General features: G+C 48.6%; 8 protein-coding genes across 8 annotated transcripts; 5 read left to right on the top strand and 3 right to left on the bottom strand.

Annotated features, from left to right (window-relative positions):
- Nucleotides 1-331: 331 nt before the first annotated feature.
- Nucleotides 332-2,078, bottom strand: VE01_00632 (uncharacterized protein). The gene is made up of 2 exons (XM_018270160.2): nucleotides 1,595-2,078; nucleotides 332-1,526 (listed from the first exon to the last, which is right to left on the bottom strand). The coding sequence occupies exons 1-2, from the start codon at nucleotides 1,887-1,889 to the stop codon at nucleotides 376-378; spliced, it is 1,446 nt and encodes a 481-aa protein (XP_018134711.2). The 5' UTR covers nucleotides 1,890-2,078; the 3' UTR covers nucleotides 332-375.
- A 389-nt stretch (nucleotides 2,079-2,467) lies between these two features.
- On the bottom strand, nucleotides 2,468-4,050 carry VE01_00631 (uncharacterized protein). Its single transcript, XM_018270159.2, has 3 exons — nucleotides 3,931-4,050; nucleotides 3,705-3,865; nucleotides 2,468-3,641 (listed from the first exon to the last, which is right to left on the bottom strand). The coding sequence occupies exons 1-3, from the start codon at nucleotides 4,007-4,009 to the stop codon at nucleotides 2,475-2,477; spliced, it is 1,407 nt and encodes a 468-aa protein (XP_018134714.1). The 5' UTR covers nucleotides 4,010-4,050; the 3' UTR covers nucleotides 2,468-2,474.
- A 554-nt stretch (nucleotides 4,051-4,604) lies between these two features.
- On the top strand, nucleotides 4,605-6,328 carry VE01_00630 (uncharacterized protein; the record flags this gene model as incomplete). Its single annotated transcript, XM_018270158.1, has 2 exons — nucleotides 4,605-4,746; nucleotides 4,806-6,328. 2 exons carry the CDS (start codon nucleotides 4,605-4,607, stop codon nucleotides 6,326-6,328), a joined length of 1,665 nt encoding a protein of 554 aa, XP_018134713.1.
- Nucleotides 6,329-7,044: 716 nt separating this feature from the next.
- Nucleotides 7,045-8,029, top strand: VE01_00629 (uncharacterized protein; the record flags this gene model as incomplete). The annotated part of the gene is made up of 2 exons (XM_018270157.1): nucleotides 7,045-7,176; nucleotides 7,232-8,029. 2 exons carry the CDS (start codon nucleotides 7,045-7,047, stop codon nucleotides 8,027-8,029), a joined length of 930 nt encoding a protein of 309 aa, XP_018134894.1.
- A 678-nt stretch (nucleotides 8,030-8,707) lies between these two features.
- Nucleotides 8,708-10,719, top strand: VE01_00628 (uncharacterized protein; the record flags this gene model as incomplete). Its single annotated transcript, XM_018270156.1, has 2 exons — nucleotides 8,708-9,342; nucleotides 9,396-10,719. 2 exons carry the CDS (start codon nucleotides 8,708-8,710, stop codon nucleotides 10,717-10,719), a joined length of 1,959 nt encoding a protein of 652 aa, XP_018134895.1.
- A 1,462-nt stretch (nucleotides 10,720-12,181) lies between these two features.
- VE01_00627 (uncharacterized protein) lies at nucleotides 12,182-14,122 on the top strand (the record flags this gene model as incomplete). The annotated part of the gene is made up of 6 exons (XM_018270155.2): nucleotides 12,182-12,444; nucleotides 12,510-12,552; nucleotides 12,607-12,655; nucleotides 12,726-13,728; nucleotides 13,788-13,977; nucleotides 14,042-14,122. 6 exons carry the CDS (start codon nucleotides 12,182-12,184, stop codon nucleotides 14,066-14,068), a joined length of 1,575 nt encoding a protein of 524 aa, XP_018134897.1. The 3' UTR covers nucleotides 14,069-14,122.
- Nucleotides 14,123-15,407: 1,285 nt separating this feature from the next.
- VE01_00626 (uncharacterized protein) lies at nucleotides 15,408-18,266 on the top strand. The gene is made up of 3 exons (XM_018270154.2): nucleotides 15,408-15,816; nucleotides 15,911-16,014; nucleotides 16,092-18,266. The coding sequence occupies exons 1-3, from the start codon at nucleotides 15,619-15,621 to the stop codon at nucleotides 18,232-18,234; spliced, it is 2,445 nt and encodes an 814-aa protein (XP_018134898.1). The 5' UTR covers nucleotides 15,408-15,618; the 3' UTR covers nucleotides 18,235-18,266.
- Nucleotides 18,267-18,348: 82 nt separating this feature from the next.
- VE01_00625 (uncharacterized protein) lies at nucleotides 18,349-20,009 on the bottom strand. Its single transcript, XM_018270153.2, has 2 exons — nucleotides 19,523-20,009; nucleotides 18,349-19,464 (listed from the first exon to the last, which is right to left on the bottom strand). Exons 1-2 carry the CDS (start codon nucleotides 19,593-19,595, stop codon nucleotides 18,488-18,490), a joined length of 1,050 nt encoding a protein of 349 aa, XP_018134896.1. The 5' UTR covers nucleotides 19,596-20,009; the 3' UTR covers nucleotides 18,349-18,487.
- Nucleotides 20,010-21,725: the final 1,716 nt, after the last annotated feature.

The raw sequence follows: 21,725 nt of genomic DNA, 5'->3' as shown, positions 1-21,725 counted from the left end.
GGGCAGGGCGTTCGAAGAATCCTTGATGAATGGGTTACTGGATTGGAGAATCTAGACCGAAGGATACTGTGATTCTCTCAGAGTGTTAACCATCCTCTTGTGAAATGCGTTGTGGGCGGTGTTAATGTTTGAACATTCAACGCACAAAACACTTTATTAAGAATCATGCACTATCGTATTGATTTAAAATACTGGCAACTCACGCGAATCACGTTGTACGTAGCAACCTAGTAGAAGTTGAATCCTCGAAAGCTATACTAGCTAACTATTACAGAGTGATTGATACATAGAAGAGTAGATGAAGTCTTCAAATACTCTAACATACATCAATACCGTCTGCATTTCAGCAACCCAACCTTCTTGAATACGAGCCGCTTACAACTGGGCCTGTATTTTCTTCTCTGTAACCATCCACTCACTTGATTTTGTTCGACTAATAACCGTCGCCACATCCTCCTGCGTCGGCTCTCTCGCCTCAACAGCAGGATTATACTTTGACTTACTAACCCCCGCCACATCTTCTACCAGCCCATTCAACTTCCCATCCGCCCTCTTATACACTGTCACCACCGCCGCCCCTCCCAACCCAAGGTTATGCTGCAGTGCATACCTCGCGCCCTCCACATGGCGATTCGTTGCCCATCCTCTCAAATGCCAGCACAGCTCTGCACACTGCGCCAGTCCCGTCGCTCCCAGCGGGTGTCCCTTGCTAATCAGGCCACCGCTCGGATTCACCACTACCTGCCCACCAAACGTGATTCCGCCGGCGCGAACAAGCTCGTGCGCTTTGCCCGGAGCCGAGAGCCCCAAACCGTCTATAGTGATCATCTCATTTGCGGAGAAGCAGTCGTGCAGCTCGCAGACTTTGACATCTGCGGCTGTAATTCCTGCCTCGGACATGGCTACACGCGCTGCTGTGCGTGTCATCTCCATCCCTACGAGGTCGATAGCCGATCGCGAGTATAACGCCGGGCTGTCGGTTGCCATATGCTGGCCGGCGATGAGTATTGCTTGGCTCTTGAGATGCGGGTGCGCTTCAAGCCACTTCTCGGATACAATAACGGCCGCGGCGCCGCCGTCAGAAGTCGGGCAGCACTGAAGCTTTGTGAGGGGCGCGTGAACCATCGGTGAGTTCTTGATCTGCTCAAGGCTATAGACGTCGCGGAACTGTGAGTACGGATTCTTCGCGCTATGCGCATGGTTGATACGGGCGATCTCTGCGAAGTCATCGGCTGTCGCGCCGTACTTCTCCATGTACTCTCTGCCAGCATTGCCAAAAGTTTGAGGCGCGCGGGGAGTGGTGTCAGAAAAGCCGCGAGTGGCGCGCATCATGGCAACGGTGCGGTCATTGGGGGGTGTTCGGTCGGGAAAGTTTGTCTTGAGGGAGCCGGGGAACATCTTTTCGAAGCCGACGACGAGGATGCAATCTGCGGCGTTGTGGGAGATGAGCTGCCGTGCAAGGTAGATGCCGGAGCTGCCGGTCGAGCAATTGTTATTTACATTATAGATGGGGATTTGGGTCATGCCTGAAACGGAGAAGAGGGTAGATTAGCATCTACACTTGATAAAAATGTTTCGCCGGGAACAAGCTCACCAAAGCGGTAGAAAACACGTTGGCCGCATGTGCTGTCGCCATATACATAGCAAGCAATGCCTTGCTGGACCTCATCATAGTTTATTCCCGCATCCAAAAGGGCTTTGACACCAGCCTCGAAGCCCAGGTCGGGATAGTCGACGAGTCCTCTTGGCTTGACGAATTTGGTCAGTCCCACACCGACGACGTATACCTTTTGAAGAGCGGCCATTATTATCAAAGTTGCTACACAAGTATTATCCAACAAGAGGTTAATCAATTGGCGAAAGTGAGACTGGTGAGGCAAGACCTTCATGCTCGAGAAATATGCTCCACTATGTGCACTCCGGGGATGGGAATATGAGCTCGCATCTCAGCCAGGACAGCTGGATACCGTCATAGGCAGAGCCGAAGTCAAGATTGGATTGTTCTGCCGAGCTCATAGATACCGAGCCCGCGGTTGACATCCCCGCGGTAAAGGGACGGTTACACACATGAGGAAGAGTCGCCATGACTGATTGGCTCGTTACTTCAACAAGACCGAAAATGCGGAGTACAGAGTACGGGGTAAAATGCGGGTCTGGCGGTCCCAGTTGATGTGGGACATGGGGCGTGCTCATGGAGAACCCGTCGCACCCGTCGCACCCGTCGCACCCGTCGCACCCGTCGCACCCATCACACCCGTGCGTGTCACCCGCCAGTAGTCCCATTTCTAGTGTAAGATGTTGAAAGTGTAGTAATTGGTAAATGAAATTGGCTTTGTAGTTCTGAATGCGATAATTTACCAGGAGACAGGAGATTATATAACCAGACTATCTATAAAATAGAATTCAAAGAAAGTATAGTGTTTTATAGCAATGTGACAAATTGCATCCCGAACATCTGACAAAGGTTCTTCCAGCTAAAATACAAACACACGATCACTCGCCTTTGAAATCGCCCCCGGAACCGGAAACCCCATGTCAGAAAGATGCGTCTTCATAATCTTCACCATCCCCGGCGGCCCGCAAAGCATGACCTTTGTATCCAGACCCCCCTCTAACTTCTGCTGAATCATCTCTTTCGACACAAACCCCGTCCCATCCTTCCACCCATTCGGGGGATTTACTAAAACGTAGGAGACTGAAAATTTCCCTGGATGCGCCGCCGCCCACGCATCCAGTTTCTCCTTCATGAGAATATCCTCCAAGTTATTGTTCGCATAGAGCAGCGTCACTGTTGTGTCATCTGCTTCATCTTCGCAGATTGCCCGGATGACTTGATACATGGGCGTTACGCCGGTGCCACCGGCGATCATGAGAATACGCTTGCTTAACCCAGATTTGTATTTCATAGCGCCGATCGGCCCACGGAAACCAACGGCGTCGCCGACGTTCAGATTGCCGAGGTGCGGTGTGAGAAGGCCAGTCGGGTACACCTTGACGACCAGCTCGATCACGCCGGGATCTTTATAGTTTGATATCGGTGTGTATGAGCGGCTGACACTCTGACCGTTAATCTCGGCCATCACGGAGACATGCTGGCCTGTTGGCAGGGGTAAGACAGCCGTGGGCGATGGCAAGGAGAATACTAGTAGATACACGTTTGGTGAGAGCTCTTTCTTGTGCACAAGCGGGAATTTTCGATACGAACGAGTGGCTAGAATCGGTGCTTCAGGTGGCGTGATAGTCGAGGGCTTCTTCAATGTTCTAAACGTGGGCTTTGAGCGAGCGGGCAAGCTGGGTCCGCCATGGCCGCCGCCGCTGCTGAGTTTATTCACGGCGAGATAGCCAGCGCTCATCACGAGCAGGGAAGTTGTGGCTACGGAACTGAGGTAGCCATACCAAAAGTCCGTAGAAGTTTTCCCGATACGGATGCGTAGAAGTTGATTGGTGAGAAGACCAGTTGACAGCCAACGGGTGGAGAGGAGTGGCCTTCCAAAGTAAACAAGGCTTCCCGTTAAGCTAAGAGCAAGAGCTTTGGTGAACAAGCTTTTAATCCTTTTCGCTGTCGAAGTTTTTGCTAATATAGGAGCGGCTTCAACGTGTTCATGTGTGGTTTTGTAATAAACATGATCTGCTTGTCGGTACTGCAAGAAAAGGAATTAGCTGGTATCCTATATAACAGCTCCAATGAAAAACTGCCAACTCACTTCTTCTGCCAGCTCGCCCACTATGAGTGAGTTCATTGTTTCCCAGGCACTATCAGAGTGGCTTGCATCTTCAAATGGCTCCGTGGCATCGAGACCGCCATATTCTTGAAGGACTTCTGCGCCACCAGGATGTAGTTCGAAGTAACTTGTTACATCGTAAACTATGAGCTGTCAGAACCGCTTATTCAACTAGCAGAGCATGGAGTCTATTATAGCTCCTAATTACCTTTATTGTGTATAACAATCCAGCAGTCTTTATCAGTGACATGTTTGCCCACTTCTTCCAATGTGTACGATGTGGTCATTGTATATTGTTGTAGTCCTGTATGAATGAAAAATGGCAATGTAACCTCGAGAGCAAGCAATAAATAATGCTCTCCCCGGATGTCATGTCGTTGAGCAGCATATTGTATGAGAATCATAATACGTTGAATAATTTTAGTCCCACACGTGAAGCGTACATCATCCCGGTCAATTGCCCCTGCCGAGAAGAGCCCGCGGAGTTCAGGGCACGACAGTACCAGACTCCACCCCAATGCACTAAACATGGTACCTTGGGATATCGTTTCTGCTAACCTAGACTCTCCATATCAAGAACTATAAAACTTTCCGCGGCAACTTTCCGAGGCAAAATGTGCTTGTATAACCAAGGGTATAACTAGTTTATGGACCACTTGGCATGGGAATTGTGAATACCTGTAAGTGTAGCACGGTAGTGAAAGGGATCCATGTACGTCACGGGTATTTCATTTTATTATCTATCTCAAGGACATATCTACACTTGAATCTAATAAATCGTTCTCGCATTTTATAATCAGAGAAGATTGATCTTCTTAAAGCTCTATTCTGTAACCCAGTTTAATATTTCAGAAACAGGAAAGAAGCTACAAATTCAGTATCATGACTGTCAACAGAACGCGGGTGTTCTATCTGGTTGGAGTTACGCCTCCCTCAACACGCGAGGTTGATGTGGATTCAATCCTGGATCTAAAGACGCTGAAAACCAATCTTGGTCTCGAATTTCACATTATTGAACCAACTGGTAAGGATTAAACTTGTCAGTTCCCCGTCGCTCAGAGCTATCGCTAAAATAATATATAGGTATCTGTTTTCAAACAGATCAACATGGTGCGATAGAAGACCTGGGGGCCATTTTCGATGCCACCACTCCTATAGGAATCACTATTAATGGTCAACCTGTTCGCGAAGTACTTGGACCCAAGGGGTTTCCAGGCGTTGGGTCATACTATGAGATATTTCCGGACCATCTCGGGAATATTATTCGTCTGTTGAGGAAATATGGATCCGTTGTTAAGGCTGTCAATATGGGCAAGGTCAATTATCATACCGATGACCCAGTGATTGCTGGATACCTTTTCAGCGAATCCATATACTTCACTAAAAAGATTACTTCCGACCATCCTCTATGGGGGATCAAAGACAACACGGCAATATTCATTGGTGACACAGAAACAAAGGCCTGGCAACAAAATCATAAATTTCTGCCCCCATCACTTAGCCCAAACGCAATCCGTCATTATACTCCTCTTATGGAGCAAACAGTGCGGGGGTCATTCAAGGTTTTTGATGCGATAGATGCGACCGGTGAAACTTTGAACGTCTATCAATACATGCACAAGCTTGCAGCGCAGACCATCGGAAAGTTCTGCTTGGGCCTCGATTTCGGCCACTTCAACGAACCAGACTCTCCCGTCGATCCGATAATTCACGACATTGCAGATATGCTACTTTTGAATAAGAAAGTGACGGCCCGTGGTGATTGGTATGGGGCACTACCCTTTGGAGACCCGAAGAGGCTGAAGGATATGCAACAGCGGACCTACTCTAGGCTACAAGGTGCGATGGACACAGTAGACTCCCGCGACAAACCTGATCTGCCCATGGCCGATGCTGCCTTGAAAGCAACCTGTGTGGTCGATTACCTCAATCGCGCCATTGACGAGAACGGCCGAAAGCTACCAAAAGACCTCATATTACCCAACATGGTCATCATGACAGCCGCAGGCTTTACGACGACCTCTGCACTACTTTCCTGGATGATCTACTCCATCATCACCTACCCCGGAGAGCAAGAGCGCCTCCTCCAAGAGTTAATCGACTCGGACATCAACAACGATATCACCTGGACCCCCGAATACGCCGCGAATCTCAAATATCTAGACAAATTCGTCAAGGAGACCCAGCGCCTCCATAATCCCTCCTTCCAGCCTGCCCGAACTACAAAAACGGACGTCATCCTCCCCGGCGGCTGGCACCTGCCCGCCAATGCTGTGCTAGTCCCTGCGTTGTATGCAATTCATACTAACCCCGACATATGGGAGAACCCACTGCGCTTTGATACTGCAAGGTGGGACACGGAGGCTGTGAAAAAGAGACATCGGTGCGCCTATGTCCCATTTGCAGCAGGGCCAAGAGGATGCATTGGATTTAATTTTGCGCTGCAAGAGGTCAAAATCTTGTTTTCCGAGCTACTATACAGGTACGAGTTTAGTAAGGAAAGTCATGGGGTTGTTGATTATGATCCGGATTTCCAGCTGATTAGGCCCATGAATTTGTACGTTAGAGCGAGGAGGAGGACTACGTGGCCCACAAAGACGGCATAAGAAAGAAATGAGTCAAGATATATAAAATGCACATACTTGATGCTTTGTTTGCGAAGAAATTGATCTTTGTAATCGTTGGTCAAGCTCAAATCAGGAATTTTACTGGCAATCTACAGTAAAATTTTCTCAAATATTAGCACCTTCTGATTTTAAATATAATCACCCCTCCTTCATGACTGAGTTCATATATCAAAAATTCTAAGAAGCTATAAAGTTCTGGCGCTGAAAATTTCCTGTTTGTACTGCTTGTAGTTGTTTTCCTATCAAGTACCTTCATGTTTTTAGCCGGTCTGTCATTTAGAGGATTTAGCTTGGGTTTCCGTGGCTGTGGTGCTTTCCCCGCACTGTAGTGTCAACAACACCCCGCCCTTTCTCCGCATTCTAGTGTGAACGCCTTCCGCGGCACAACAACCGGAAACCGCTTATCTAGTAGATGCCGGAAGGTATTCTATTGCTCACATTGCACCGAATTGTGGCTATTAGACGGCAGTAGATACTTTATCTACCTTGATCATGGGGATAACTAGTTAGGTAGGAGGGAAACTAGTAATCGAGCATTCTACACTAGCATGACTGCGAAGAGGATACACCTGGCTACAATCCAAATTATCATTAAACCTTTGATCAATTTTAGAAATATACGACGATTCTGCTCTATTTATTTTAAAATATCACCCCTTTTCCATAATTTATCATCATACAGCAAGACAAAAAAAATGGCCTCACCTGTGAAGCTGCCTGGCGCAGGATTCAAGTTCCCTAGTGTCCCTTGCTCATGGAACAAGCGCGACTCCCTCCTTTTTTCCACGAGCATCGGATGCAAAGCCTACGAGTCACAGTTTCTAAATGTTTGTCTTACCTCCTAGGTGTCCTAAAAAATCTCGCAATCTAACAAATCCTCAGGAGCTCCACCCAGACTTCCAGTCGTTCCCTACATACCCAGTGATCCTGCAATTCAAAGGCTCCTACCAAAGCATTATCGACTATTATACCACAACACGCACCCCTGCCATCCCAGGTGTCCCCCCCGTTGACCAAACCCGCGTCCTTGATGGCCAGCGCCACATCCAAATATTCCAACCACTCCCCGCCTCTTCCACCGACCACGCATTTGAGCTGCAGATTACCTGTCTCGGCGTCGCAGACAAGGGACCCGCAGGAATGATTACTGAGACCGAAGCAGTGCTCGTGGATACCCTCACTGGCACAAAGTACTGCCGCATTCTACGACAAAGCTTTGCTGTTGGGCAAGGCGGCTGGGGCGGCCCGAAAAAAGAGAAGGAGACGGTATATGTGCCACCGAAGCGGCAGTCAGACGCGGTATATACGCAAGTTACAACCAAAGAGACGGCGCATTTATATCGACTGAATGGGGATTATAATCCTTTACACTGTGATGGTGTGGTGGCGAAGAAAGCGGGATTTAAGGGGATTATTTTGCATGGGCTTTGTACGTGGAACATGAGCGCACACGCGGTGGTGAGTACATTTGCAGGAGGAGATGGGAGAAGATTGAGGGAGTTTCAGGCTAGGTTTAAGAAGGTTGTGTATCCGGGAGACACGCTGTTAGTAGAGATGTGGAAAATGGGGAGAGAGAATGGGTTGCAGGAGGTGTTGTTTAGGACGAGCGTAGAAGGACAGGAGGTGTTGAATAACGGGAGGGCGCTTTTGTCTATCGAGAGTGCGGCAACAAAGCTGTGAGAAGTTTTGATCTGCTCCCATCTGCCATAAAATAAGGCAAACACTTTTAATATTCGAGGCGCTGCGGCAGATATGGAATCATATAACACAGTCAAGTTTCAAGCAAATACGACTCATTTATCTTTAGTGTTTATTATTGGTGTTGTTCCACCAAAATCATTAATATCTAAGCTGTATTATTAGTAAACCCTGAACTGTGGATTCTCCTCCGTGGTTTCCACGGATATAATACAACGATTTACACAATGTGTAACCCCGGTTACCTACCCCGCGTGCCACCATGGTCGTTTCACCCACATTCCACATTTGGACTCAAAACGTTCACGAACCGATGAACTTCCGTTACCCACAGCCGCTGGAAGCACTTTTCTTCTGTTGCGGCCCCAGTCCGGAGGGAACGGATCGCGGCCCGGAGTCTATCTGAATACCCTTCTTGTTGCGGTAACCTTGGAGGTTATTCTTTAAGCTGTTGTCGGATATGCCTCGGCAGAAAAGAGGCAATCTATAGCATCAAATCATCTTGCCCAAGGTAGCAAGTTGAATCACCATAGGCCTGGTCTTTATCTTAATAGACGCCACTTTGATTATATATCTTCTCCCTTAACTTACGTGCTTTTCACATTTTACCACTAGCGCTCTTCATTTTTTGTCCTGCAATTTTTATATCCATCCTTGAAAATGGGAGACTACAGCGACTTTGAAGTCAACTCTTCAACTTTCGTGCGTCCGGAAGGCCTACGCATTGGCAGCAACACCACAGAAGCTCACCCATCGTCCAAGCAACGCCCAGCCTACCACCCCTCCTATGATGCCGTTTCTGAGAACGGCTACCGCATTAACGAGCTCATGATCAATGAGCCTCCTGCTGAACCCTTCAAAGTCGTGGTCATCGGCGCCGGCGCCGCCGGCATTGATTTTCTGCATCATGCCGTGCAAACGCTCCCACAACTCAACGTGGAGTTTGCGGTTTTTGAAAAGAATTCGGATGTTGGTGGGACATGGTTTGAGAATCGCTACCCCGGGTGTGCATGTGATATTCCCAGTGCTAGCTATCAGTTTGCCTGGTGCCCAAATCCAAATTGGACAAGCTATTACTCGGGCTCGAAGGAGATTTGGGAATATATGAAGATGATTGCGACAAAGGAGGATATGTATAAGTATATTACGCTGCGCACGGAAGTGAAGGAGGCCGTGTGGAAGGAAGAAAGGTCAAGGTGGATTATTAGCCTGGCGCAGAAAGATCAGGCGGGAAATGTGGTAAAGGAATGGCATGAGGATGCAGATTTATTATTGAACGGCACGGGATTTCTGAAGTATGTGTTGCATTTCCATGCTATTTGAGAAGCAAACTAATATGAGAATGCAGTGCATGGAAATGGCCAACAATCCCAGGACTCAATACGTTCAAGGGAAAGATGTTTCACACAGCGCGTTATGAGACGGGCTATGACCTCAAGGGCAAGCGCGTTGCTGTGATAGGGTCTGGAAGCTCCGGCGTCCAAGTCGTCGCCTCCATCTATAAAGACGTTTCAAAGTTGTATACATGGGTACGCAGTCCCACCTGGATCACAGCAGGTTTTGGGCAGAAGTTTGCAGGACCCAATGGCGCAAACTTTCAGTACACAGATGAGCAGAAGGCAGAATGGGCCCACGACCCGGAGAAGTACAGAGAATACAGGAAGATGATTGAGCTGGAGCTAAATCAGCGATTTAAGCTCGTGCTGCGCAACACCGAAGAGTCGGACGAAGCGAACGAGTTCTCGTACAAGGAGATGTGCATTAAGCTTAGCAACAACCCCGGTCTCATCGACAAGATTATTCCTAAAGACTTCAACGTCAGTTGTCGTCGCCCTACGCCCGGTAATGGCTACCTCGAGTGCCTCGTCGGCGAGAAAACGACCTGCTATACCGATACTATTGGCGGCATTACTCCTAATGGATTCATTACTGCCGACGGTGCCGAAGTTGAAGTCGACGTGATCATTTGCGCCACAGGCTTCGACACCTCCTTCCGCCCGAAGTTCCCTATTATCGGCCTCGACGGGAAATCTATATCAGAGAAATGGACGGGGCTTCCACTCTCGTATGCTGCAGTAGGCGTCCCAAACGTTCCAAACTACTTCATGTACTCTGGTCCCTTTTCTCCGGTTGCACAGGGCTCTGTGCTGCCGCTGCTCACACTGGGAACGAAGCACTTCCTCCAAGTCATTCGCAAGATGCGTAAGGAGCACATAAGGCGACTCTCACCGAAGGAGGGAGCTACGAAGGATTTTGGAGAGCATGCGGCCATGTATTTGAAGCGCACGGCGTGGGTAGATCCGTGTTCGAGTTGGTTCAAGCAGGGAACCACAGATGGCCCGCTGGTGATGTGGCCAGGGAGCCGATTAGCGTTTTTCGACCACATGGCGGAACCGAAGTATGAGGATTATGAAATTGAGTATGTGAGTGGGAATCGGTGGGGATACCTCGGAAATGGGTTTACGAAAGAAGAGTTCAGTCCAGAAGATGATGTGACGTTTTACTTAGATGACGAGTATTTGAGGGATTATGTGCAGAAGAAGAAGAGCTCGACAGAGAAAGTTTTAAGAAAAAGCCCCCCCCAAGAGAGAGTCGTTGTTGCCGCGGTTGCTGCAGAGGGAGAGGCAGGGAGGCCCTATGAGGGTAAGAACGGGCGCCTTGAGGAGCTCTAAGGTTGAGTTATTACCTCGACACTACATTGCCTCGTTTTTTCTCATACATAGCTTTTACTTTCATAAATCTACATATACGGAGTACATGCCGCACGATTATTAACTCTCTTGAATGTCACTAGAATACATGATGTATCTACCTGTTGTTCCAAGGAAAGGATGTTCGATGAGCCGGCCCTTGCAATTCGTAACGCACGACATATTATGCCGTGCTACAAATGTTTAAAGTGAATAGATAAATATGCTAATTTACAGGAAAGGTTCTCTAGAAGTATCGTAGCAACTAACGTGCAACAGGGTCACTGAATACAATGAAAAGCGTCGGCCGAAGAAGAGAGTACTTAACTACCTTACCTAGATCGTTATATACCGTGAGATAATTTGTAAAAAGCGGCCTGTACTTGGGTAAATATAGACATGATCTCTCCAAGAAGACTTAAACTTTACTTCCTTTGGTTCTAGATCATCATTTAGAATTCTTGATATAAGAACACGGCTCACGAGTCACCCAGTCTTCTAAACACCATAGAGGATCACAGGTTTTTTTTGTAAGGTAAACCGTAGCTAAATCAATTAGATTCTTGAAACTGTGTATTAAAATCGGAAGAAGAAGCATTTTTGTTGTTTTTGGTTTCCTTCTTTTAGGAAGGGAGGAGAGTTATGATGCCACTGGGAGTTTCATTACGGAGTTGAACCATCGTTCCATCTCTTCTAGACAATCGGAAGAAGAACACCGAGAACAAAAAGTTCGGTAGACTGCAGGAACAAAGTGCAGATAATAAAGTGTGCAGAAACAAAGTGCAGATAATAAAGTGTGCAGAAGATAAAGTATGCTCATGGGTATGTATTAACAGCTCAAAATTTCATCTAGCCGACCAGTTACAGGATGTTGGATTAAAAATCCGGACGCATGAATGGCTTGTACGACTGGTGATGTGATGTTTTGGAGTTCAGGAGTTCATGAGTTCAGGATTCTTTTGGGCAACAGCCGCGGATGCTCACCCGTGGACCACTTCACGGAGCAATCTCAAACTTGCCATGGAACGCCACATACATAGCTACGAATTTACCAAATTCCCCGGAATTCCGTGGATATCCCGACTTTGGCGGTTACTAGCCTTTCATCATTTCAGCACAGACTCTCATAATCTGGGGAGATTCTTGGCAATACGATTACTGGTCTGGGGTAGCTGCGGGGAAGGAGCTGTCCCGTGGGGATGGGCTATAGTCCGGGGACATAGTGGAGGTGGGGAATAATTCCATGGAAACTTCCCCGCATTCCTTAGCAGTGCTAGGAGTTTAAAACAACCTGGGAGACCCAGATCTAGAACTCTACTCCGGATTATCAGTGCAATAGTTTTCCACATTGCTAGAGATCACTCACGACCCCTTTCTTTCTTCTATACTATCTCACATACTCTCACATACTGTGTTCTAGTTGGAAACAAACTTGGACGCAACAATGGTTTCCGAAACGGAGGACGTCGAGAAGACCTCATCTGCAACCCACAAAGAGGACATCGAGAAGACCTTATCTGCAACCCACATCGCAGCGGACCAAGCAGTGATTAACTCCTTGAAGATCACGTCAGCCGACACTGTTTACAACGATGAGGCCATAAAAGTCCTTGCTCAGGAGCACGGAGATGATGCATGGTCCCCTGAGGAGGAAAAAAGGCTTCTCCGGAAACTGGACTGGCAGCTCCTTCCCATTTTGTGTTTCACGTAAGTACTATTAAAATAAACTCTTCAAAACACCAGTTTAAACTTGTGCTGACTGAGGATAACAGATATGGCTTACAGTATTATGATAAAGCCATGCTCTCGCAAGCAGTCAGTTAGGATTTAAAATCTAGTTCGTGGTATATGAAAACTGACATCTCCAAGGCCATCTTCGGCATCAGAACTGACCTAGATCTCAACGTCGGAAATCGATGTAAGCTTCCTCCTCTTATTACTCCTTAGTACGTCGCGAGTCTTCCAAGACTAACGAAGCACCAACATAGACAGTTTCAGCTCTGCAATCCTCTATATCGGCTTCCTATTCGGCTCTTATCCCTGCTCCCTACTTGCACAGAAGTACCCGATTGAACGCGTTGCCGCTGGCCTAATATTTGTATGGGGCATCTGCCTCATGGCCACCGCCGCATGTACCAATCACCAAGGTCTCTGGGCGCAGCGCTTCCTCCTCGGCTTGCTCGAGGGTGGTGTCTCCCCTATCTTCATGATCGTCGTCGGCGGTTGGTACCGCAAGCAGGAGCAAGCACTACGCATGGGCGCGTGGTTCTGTTGCACGGGCTATGCCGGCGTCGTCTCACCCTTAATCAACTACGGCCTTGGACAGATCAAGGGTTCGCTGAGCCCGTGGAAGTACATGTACCTTGTCGCCGGCGCCATCACGATCATATGGGCTGTAGTAGTATACTTCTTTCTCCCTCCCGATCCTATCCGAGCAAGAGGTTTCACACCCCGTGAGCGGTATATCGCCGTGGCGCGCATGCAGGAGAATAATACCGGGGTGCGTAATACCCACTGGAAGGGCGAGCAGGTCATGGAGACCCTACTTGACGTCCGCTTTTGGCTGCACTTCTTTATCGCGCTGCTGATGATGGTCGGGAACGGACCATACTCGACGTTCACGCCAATTATAGTGCAAAACTTTGGTTTGAATCCGCTGAACACTCTACTGCTTACCATTCCAGCTGGATTTATCACGGGTTGCATTGAGCTCGCTGCCGCTTTTGCCGCCTACAAGTTCAAGAACAAGAGATGTATTATTATGTTATGTTGTCAAGTACCAACAGTTGTCTCGTGTATATTGCAGTGGCAGCTTCCGCGAAGCAACAAGGGTGGGCTTCTCTTCGCCGCGTATATCATTGCTTCTTTAGGAGGCACTTATGCGGTCCTCCTCGGTGTAGTCATGGCAAATAGCGCTGGTTATACGAAGAGGACGTTGAACGCTGCTGGTGTCTTCATCGGCTATTGTGTTGGGAATCTCATTGGGCCATTGTGGGTCCTACCTCTCTCAAATTTATCTAACAATCCAACATATATTAACCACGTCTTAGGCTCTTCAAGCCGCAAGATGCACCCGCATACGCTCCTGCCTTCATCGGCGTGCTCGCGACGGCTCTGGCGACCATGGCTCTGATTGCCATATACTGGTATCTCGCAGTTCGGGATAACGATATTCGTGACGAGGCTGGTATTCCAGAAGGCTTTGACCATGCATATGAGGATGATCTCACTGACAGGAAGGTCGGTCACCTTCTCTCTCCTTGGCCAATTCGGCTTTGTAGATCGAGGCTAACTATTTTCTTAGAACCCGCAATTCCGGTACACAACATAGAGAATTGGAGTACAAGTTATTGCGGTTTTGTTCACGCTTTTATGCTCATTTGGGGGAGAGCATGTGGCTTGGAGTTCCAAATACGTATCATAACCAGGCTAGGAAGGCTAATAACATTGGTTCTTCGCTCCTTAAGAATCTTCAGACGCAAATGCTTGATAGCTTCACAATATCAGGCATTTCTATAACAAGTTCCATATGTCAGTCAGAGGCCTATTCAGAAGCAATACTCACTAGGTTGATGGAACAAGTCGACCATGGCGACGTTTGTCTCTTGGAAAGCCCGTGCTAGTATTCCTTGCTGACTAATCTCCCGAAGTATTACCACGGATGATAATCCGCGGATGTCGGCAAGGCAACTTTTTTATTTCCACATACCCAGCTAAATTTCATAATGCCGTGGACCTTGCTCACCAGTCTCGACCATATATGGAATTAGCGCCCCCCGGATAGAACAACCGTTCCGCCATTGTACCTCCATTAAAGAGGAAAATAAAAACAGGACTTAGTCTTAACAGGGGTAATATACGTTCATTCACTGTGTAGGTTTGGAAGTGCCGCCCTGATCCAGTACTTCCTCTCGTCACCTTGTGCGTCAATGAATGTCTGACACCGCTTCCTCTTTGACTCCTACGAGAGTAGTTCCATAACCCACCCTAGAGGTGCTCCTTTACACGCGTCAATGGCAACTCCTATGGTCGTTAGGATGATACCTATTCTGTAGCCAATCCTTCATAAAATCTTATAACCTCAATTGGGCCCATGTCTGGTGAGGAAGCAGGCCATCTTATCCATGGTATTCCAAGCTCTTGTAGTCGGTCATAGGTCTGATGTGCCTAATGGCCAAGAGCACTATCATGCTGAAAAATAAGGCCTATGTAAGTATTCATATACATAGTATAATCATACGCACGAGTTGAAAAGCAGCAGATTTTTAACTACTAATCTATTAGCTATGTTATCCTTGCTGTTGTGACACCTTGCCCCCTGTTTCATACAATTAACATTGTTTCGGCCAAACCACTACGAATATGTCACATTCGCGAATAGGCCGGGCCGGAACACATTTAAAAGGGCGGCGTCCAAAGAAGGGTATATTTATATCCGAAAATATGGGATTTCAGAGGCTCTTGGTTTGCTCTAGACTTAATTCCTTCTTTACTAATAACATCACGCAGATTGTTAATAGTAGCCAAAGTTAGTGGACGCATTTATCTTAGTTCACTTACAGTATTACTTCGTATGCATCGTTTACAGGATACCTTCCCCACTTTTTGACCCCAGATTTTGTATGACGCCCTAGAGAACTAGCCGTCTTCCCTGCATCTTGCTCTGTTGAGTCTTCGACCTCACTGTAATAATGTCATGACCTTACAACTAACTTTGCCTTCATATTCGGTAGATGAAGTCTCCTTCCGCAGTCACTAACTTCATCGTTTCCCTGCCAAATCCACATCCCCGTTTCGATTCATTCAACACTAGGACACCTCTGGTTTCCATGTGGGTGCCCAAGACGCAGAATTTCTACCATAAGACCTCAAGAACCGGCTATGGCGGCAGAAATCTTGGTGCCGAATCTTCGCTCTACTGACGATCCGTCTGATGCTCCTTCTGCTGCCCCTAGTGCTGTCTCAGCTGCTGTTCGATTGCCAAGTACAGAAGAAAACCAGCAACCACGCTTCAGGCGCCCTTTTAGGAGGCAGCGCGAGAGCAGAGCATGTAACGCGTGCCGGACTAGGAAAACTAAGGTATGTGCAAAGTCATAGGTTTTAACTTTCATCCAAGAAAATGGCCGATTGGTATCCTAAGGGACTTAACGTTGACTGATTCTTTCGTATCTAGTGTGACACGTCACGGACAGGACAATGCTCTTCGTGTGTCTCTGCGGGCATTGTGTGTGAGGTGGCGGATGCTTCAAGATCCACTGGACCAAGTGCGATTTCTGAGTAAGTATGGCTCGTTCTTTTCAAATCCATGTTTCAACATCCCTTGGGAGACCATGTATTTATGTCGTGCCTATTAGGATGCGCCTTCGTGAGCTTGAACAGACTTTAAAGAAAGTATCAGAGCGAGTTGAAAATATTCCGGGTGCGGCACGCGTGAATGGAACGGGATCCCAAAGTAACCATACCCGCCAGGGGTCTCAAACTCGAGTGCCGACACCAAGTTGCTCTATTACTGGAACAAAGAGAACGGCCGATGTGCTTTCAGACAGCGGATCTGCATCTGAGATCATAGATACGGACCGTTTACGGAGAAGGCGACGCTCCACCCACGGCACCTCGAGTCTACAGTCCTATGTCACAGGTGATGGGAAGAAGGCGCATCACTTCTTTGGCGCAACGTCTGAAATGGTCTTCCTAGACAATGTACGTGAATATGTGCAACAGCTAGGATACGAACTCCCATCATCAAGGGCGTTGTGGAGCCCTTCTTTGGAGACGATCCGTCAGGATGCTGTGCAGTCAAATTTATCAGCAGAGTTGCGGTCACAGCTACCACCGCAGCCCCTCGGAGCTAAGCTGCTGGAGGTGTACAGAAACAGTGTCCAAGCACATACACCCATGTTGTACTGGCCTTCGATCCTCATAAAGTTCCAGCGCATTTACACGGGGTCTCCTGTACACTACGAGCATGACCAGATTGTGGCCGACTTCTCCATCCTTATGATGGTTTGGGCTGTTGGCGCACAAATGTCTGATTTAGCCGAAGTCCGACACAATAGCGGTCGTCAGATGAAGAATGGATGGGAGTTCTTTGAGGCCGCCCGAAAATATCATGGCAGAGGGCTGATCAAGGCACGCTACACGTTGGACGATGCAATTATCAGCCTTCTTATGAGTGTCTATTTGATGGGTGCCTCTCTCCCGAGCCCCTGTTGGGTCATCACAGGCATCACCTCGCGCATAATACAGGACCTCGGCCTCCACAAGCGGCCATCGCCGCATCAACTCTTTAACGTTGAAATCGAGTCGCGAAACCGCCTCTTCTGGGGCGCCTATATAGTGGACCGTGTCGTTGCCCTGACATGTGGGCGACCCGTTTCGCTCCTAGACGAAGACTGCGACGTGGATCTACCGAATGAAATTGATAACAAGGGCACGACGGCATCAGAATCGTTCGACTTTTTCCGCGCCTCCATCTCCGTCGTCATCAATCTTGACGCTATCATCCAGTTTGGCGCTCTCTCGCACTACGAAGACAGTGACATGGAAACCATGAAGAGGATTGACGCTCAACTCTTTGCGTGCTGGCAGAAGTACCCTGGTGGCCTCTGCGACCCGTCCGAAACCTCGGCCATTGAGCCATCAACTCTCAAACTCGTCTTTGTCGGCCAACAGGCCCGCCTTGCCCTCTTCAGCCGCCATTTCACGGATAGCACCCTCTCCGGGGCCATGCGCAGCTTCTGCCTTAAGAAAAGCATCGAGATTGCCACCCTCACCGCAAGTATTATGCAGCGCGTGGCCCGCACAGAGAATTGGGAAGACGTCTTCTCACACCGCTGTAATGACATGGTTTGCACGCATATTGTCCGTGCTAGCATCGTACTATTGCTTGCGTACCGGTTGCGCTCGACGCTCCCCGAAGACGTCATGCATAATGCTGATGGTAATAACGCTACCGACTCCCAGACTGCCACCCTCGCACAGCATATCATAATACTGTGGCGCGGGCTCCGGGCTGCTGCTAAGGGGCACATTTCTGCAGAGAAGTCCCTCGAAGTTCTGCACGTTCTCGCCGACACGCTCAGTTTTAACCTAGAGGCACCATGGGAGGGTACAGACCATGCACCATCGCCGCCACTTTCAGCACATCAGCCTGACGCATACAGCTCAACCCCAGAACACCAACTACTCCTGACAAACCTTACTCCGTTCGTCCACTCCACTGCCGTACCTCTCTTACACTTATCCCCGCCAACTGTCTGCGTCAATTCTAGTATGTATGACCTCAGTCACAACAACGACATCGCCGGGATAAATACCGATGCTCCTGCGGTCTGCGAGGAGGGCGGACCGTCGCCCGATTATCTTAACTTTGACTCAAGCGATATTCGATGGGATATGTTAAAAGGGCTGCTGAATGTGGAGAGTCAGTTTGGGATGTATCTTGGAGGAAGTATACTGGAGAGTGGGGAGGGAGAAGATATGAGGGCGGGTTTTTAAGGGAGGAAGATAGGAGTAAATACTAAGCGAGGGGTCATTTTTCTCCTGTTTTGGCGAGAAGATTTTATGTCGGGAGGTGCTGCCACGAATATGGGATTTAGCAACTAGGCGTCCTGTTTTTGGTAGTTTCTGTGTAATTTGAGCATCCAACAATCTATCTATTTGCAATAAACTAACCAGAGTGCTTCGTTTAAATACTCCCCAACTTCCTTCACTTATATAGCTTGGCTTATTTTCTTCTAACTGCTAGAAATTACAACCGCGCCCCAAGCCCTATGAACTTTGATCCTTTCGACAGCATCTTAACAGCCCCATCGACCATATCCTCCACAATCTTCCCTGCCGGCTCGATCTCTCCAATCACCGCGGCAACTTGCCCCATCAAAAATGGCCTGTCGGCCTCCACTCCGTCTTCAACATCCTTCTCATACGGCACAATTCCGGCCTGCGTAAGCTCTAAAATCTTCTCCGGCTGCCTCTCCCACGCCTTGATGTACTCGTTTGCCTTAACCCGCATCGGCCGCCCACTCACCACAAGCGTTCGCACTGTGTCGTCAAACGTCGCAGTCGTAACTTCGACTTTGTGCACCTCCGAGCATCCCGCCTCCACAGATGCCACAAAGCGCGTGCCGACCCATACGCCGGCTGCACCCATCATCAGGGCCGCAGCCAGAGAGCGCCCGTCGCGTATTCCGCCAGCGGCTATCACCAGTGGCGTACAGCCCGTCATGGGAGATTTGTAGCCTTGCACCGCGTCCACGACGGCCGGGATTAAAATGCTCGTCGCGATCGCCCCAGTGTGCCCACCCCCCTCGCCACCTTGGGCGCAAACCATATCTGCCCCTGCCTCAAGCGCATACCTCGCATGCTTCGGGGCACCCACCATATTCATAACCAGAATGCCATTCGCATGCAATTTATCCACGATATGTTTGGGTGGGACTCCCACAGCGCACACGAATAGCTTTGCCCCACTATTGATGGTGACGTCAATAAGAGCATCGAGCTGTCCGTGGGTATAATCGTGGTTGGTCTTTCGAGCGCCAGCGCCGATTTTAGGAAGGGCGAGATCCACACCAAAAGGAAGGGAAGGGTCATTTAGGTTTGCCTTGAGGTCATTGAGGATGGAGAATAGTTGTTCTGGGGTATAGTTCAGGCCGCCTACTACACCACAGCCGCCAGCGTTGGAAACGGCGGCGGCGAGGAGACCGGAGGATGTCCGTGCCATTCCTGGAAATCAGGTTAGTGGGTCGTGACGGGGATGAAGGGAGGATAAGAGGAAAGGTACCAGCAAGGAGAATTGGATGCTTGATGCCGAGCAAGTCGGTCAACTCAGTTTTGATTCTTTGTAGGCCTGGCATTGTAGCGGTTTGTTGTAACAATTCGTTCTTAGGTGTGAAGAATAGTATCCGTCAGATTTTGTTTCGAGATGGACGGCACCCCTAGGCTATAAATGAACTCTACTTCAAAGCGGGAAAAGGAAAATGAAAAGGTACCCATAATGTATGAAGAAGGAGGTTATTTTCGGCAAAGGGAACCTTTTGACTTCCCCAATGTTCGGAGTATTGCCACGGAACGGCCAAGTAGTAATTCTCCAATCTTGCACTAGTACACCCGAATACCCCCATAATGCGGGGTTCTTGGACAAAACATGGAGAAGCGCCAAGAGAGTACATGTTATTACCGGCGACGGGCGTTGTACGGTTGTATCTTCGGATTGCTGCGGAAATATCGTCGAGGATCCGACCAAATCGTATCTCCCCGTGGGGTAACATGGATGGGTTGAGGGGCATGTTGTGAAAGCTGCCACAGCCCACATGGCTTCCTCGGGTTACCCCTCATTGAAGGGTTTCTAAAATCAAAACAATTCCACAAACCAAATCAGCAACACGGAGTAATATTTAGCAATACTTATATCATTGAGTTTTTTATTTCCTCTACAATGGCAGCCCAAAATGGAAACCTCAAAGATATTCCCCCCTTCTCCGCCCTCCCACTCTCCCCTTCTCACCCGCGCCACTCAGCCTGGGGCCTCTGGGGCCCCTCCGACGAACTCGGCACCCTCAACCTACTCACCTCCCCCCTCGTCGCCCTTGCCGCCCGCGAAAACATCATCACTGGCCACCGCATCTCCCTAAATTGGTCTTTGAACACTCCCCGCGGCTCCTTCTGCCCGCCATTTTTTGCCCGAGCCGCCTTCCACCACGAGGTCTACATGAAAGCTCCGCCTCGCGTTGTGTGTGACGATACCTGGAGCTTTAACTCACAGTGTAGCTCGCAGTGGGATGGGCTACGGCACTTTGGGTACCAGAAGGAGAGGCTGTTTTATAATGGCACTACAGAACAAGAGATTGTGGGAGAGGGAGCGGGGGATAAGTTGGGGATACATAATATGGCCGAGAAGGGGATTGTTGGAAGGGGAGTATTGCTTGATTTCCACAGATGGAGGAAAGAGACGGGCGGGTCGCCGGATTACAACCCATTTGCAACGGGCTCGATTACTTTGGGGCAGCTGAAGGAGGTGGCGGCGTTCCAGGGTACTGAGTTTAGGCGCGGTGATATTTTGCTTATAAGGTCGGGGTGGTTCGCTGCGTTTGAAGAGCTCGATGAGGAGAAGAAGAGGTTCCATGCATTGAGGGAGGGCCCACCACAGCTCAGTGGATTAGAGCAGAGCGAGGAGATGTTGGAGTTCTTATGGGATAATCATTTTGCTGCGGTATGTTCTTTGATAGTTGGCTTTGATTGGTTATATTATGAAATCATGGTTGGTGCTAATATTCTAGTGTGTAGGCTGGAGGCGATGCTCCTTCCTTCGAATGCTATCCTCCGCAGAAGGATTACTTTCTGCATGAGGTCTTGCTTGGTGGCTGGGGGATGCCGATTGGAGAGCTTTTCCACCTTGAGGCGCTATCGAAACATTGCGAAGCGACGAAGAGATACACTTTCTTCGTGACCAGTGAGCCGTGTAATGTTACCGGGGGTGTAGCTAGGTAAGCTTATGTGGAGTGGCTAATGTGACCGCAATGAAAAGTAGCTAACTCTGGAGTGTAGTCCTCCGAATATCCTTTCTATCTTTTAGTCCCGTCATTTTTTTAAGGCGCCAAGCATAGACTTACAGACATTTCAAAAGGCTGCTGTCGGTTGCCTATGGCCATGAAAGTAAATGTACAGCACTTAACTTCGCATGTTTTCTCGAGAAATAATGCGTTGCTTTGTGTCAATAAAAGTATCCATATCAAAAGAAGAACAATAAAACAAATGTTATGTCATAGTGCCTTGGTTATACCAATCTCGTGTCGTAGGATTTTTCTCATATTAACTTACGCATTAAGAACATATCAAAGGCTTCTTTTAGTCCAGTGTTGCCCGAGTACTACTCGTTGCGAGTACTACTCGAGTAATTACTCGAGTAGTACTCGACTCGAAGAAATCTGAACTACTCGAGTACTACTCGAGTAGTACTCGAGTAGTACTCGAGTAGTTGCCAAGAT

This window comes from Pseudogymnoascus verrucosus, assembly GCF_001662655.1.
Source record: "Pseudogymnoascus verrucosus strain UAMH 10579 unplaced genomic scaffold scaffold_2, whole genome shotgun sequence".
Classification (NCBI taxonomy): domain Eukaryota; kingdom Fungi; phylum Ascomycota; class Leotiomycetes; order Thelebolales; family Thelebolaceae; genus Pseudogymnoascus; species Pseudogymnoascus verrucosus.
The sequence above is the reverse complement of the archived record's forward strand: the minus strand, read 5'-3'. Positions and strand labels throughout refer to the sequence as shown.

Bases quoted from the DNA above. Each gene is read 5' to 3' on its own strand.
- VE01_00626 (XM_018270154.2), top strand. From the start codon at position 15,619: ATGGCGGCAGAAATCTTGGTGCCGAATCTTCGCTCTACTGACGATCCG. The intron at 15,817-15,910 runs GTATGTGCAAAG...TTTCGTATCTAG, and splicing joins GCCGGACTAGGAAAACTAAG to TGTGACACGTCACGGACAGG. The intron at 16,015-16,091 runs GTAAGTATGGCT...CGTGCCTATTAG, and splicing joins GGACCAAGTGCGATTTCTGA to GATGCGCCTTCGTGAGCTTG.
- VE01_00631 (XM_018270159.2), bottom strand. From the start codon at position 4,009: ATGACCACATCGTACACATTGGAAGAAGTGGGCAAACATGTCACTGAT. The intron at 3,866-3,930 runs GTAATTAGGAGC...GACAGCTCATAG, and splicing joins GATTGTTATACACAATAAAG to TTTACGATGTAACAAGTTAC. The intron at 3,642-3,704 runs GTGAGTTGGCAG...CTTTTCTTGCAG, and splicing joins TGGGCGAGCTGGCAGAAGAA to TACCGACAAGCAGATCATGT.
- VE01_00625 (XM_018270153.2), bottom strand. From the start codon at position 19,595: ATGCCAGGCCTACAAAGAATCAAAACTGAGTTGACCGACTTGCTCGGC. The intron at 19,465-19,522 runs GTACCTTTCCTC...CCTGATTTCCAG, and splicing joins GCATCCAATTCTCCTTGCTG to GAATGGCACGGACATCCTCC.
- VE01_00632 (XM_018270160.2), bottom strand. From the start codon at position 1,889: ATGAAGGTCTTGCCTCACCAGTCTCACTTTCGCCAATTGATTAACCTC. The intron at 1,527-1,594 runs GTGAGCTTGTTC...TCTCCGTTTCAG, and splicing joins ACGTGTTTTCTACCGCTTTG to GCATGACCCAAATCCCCATC.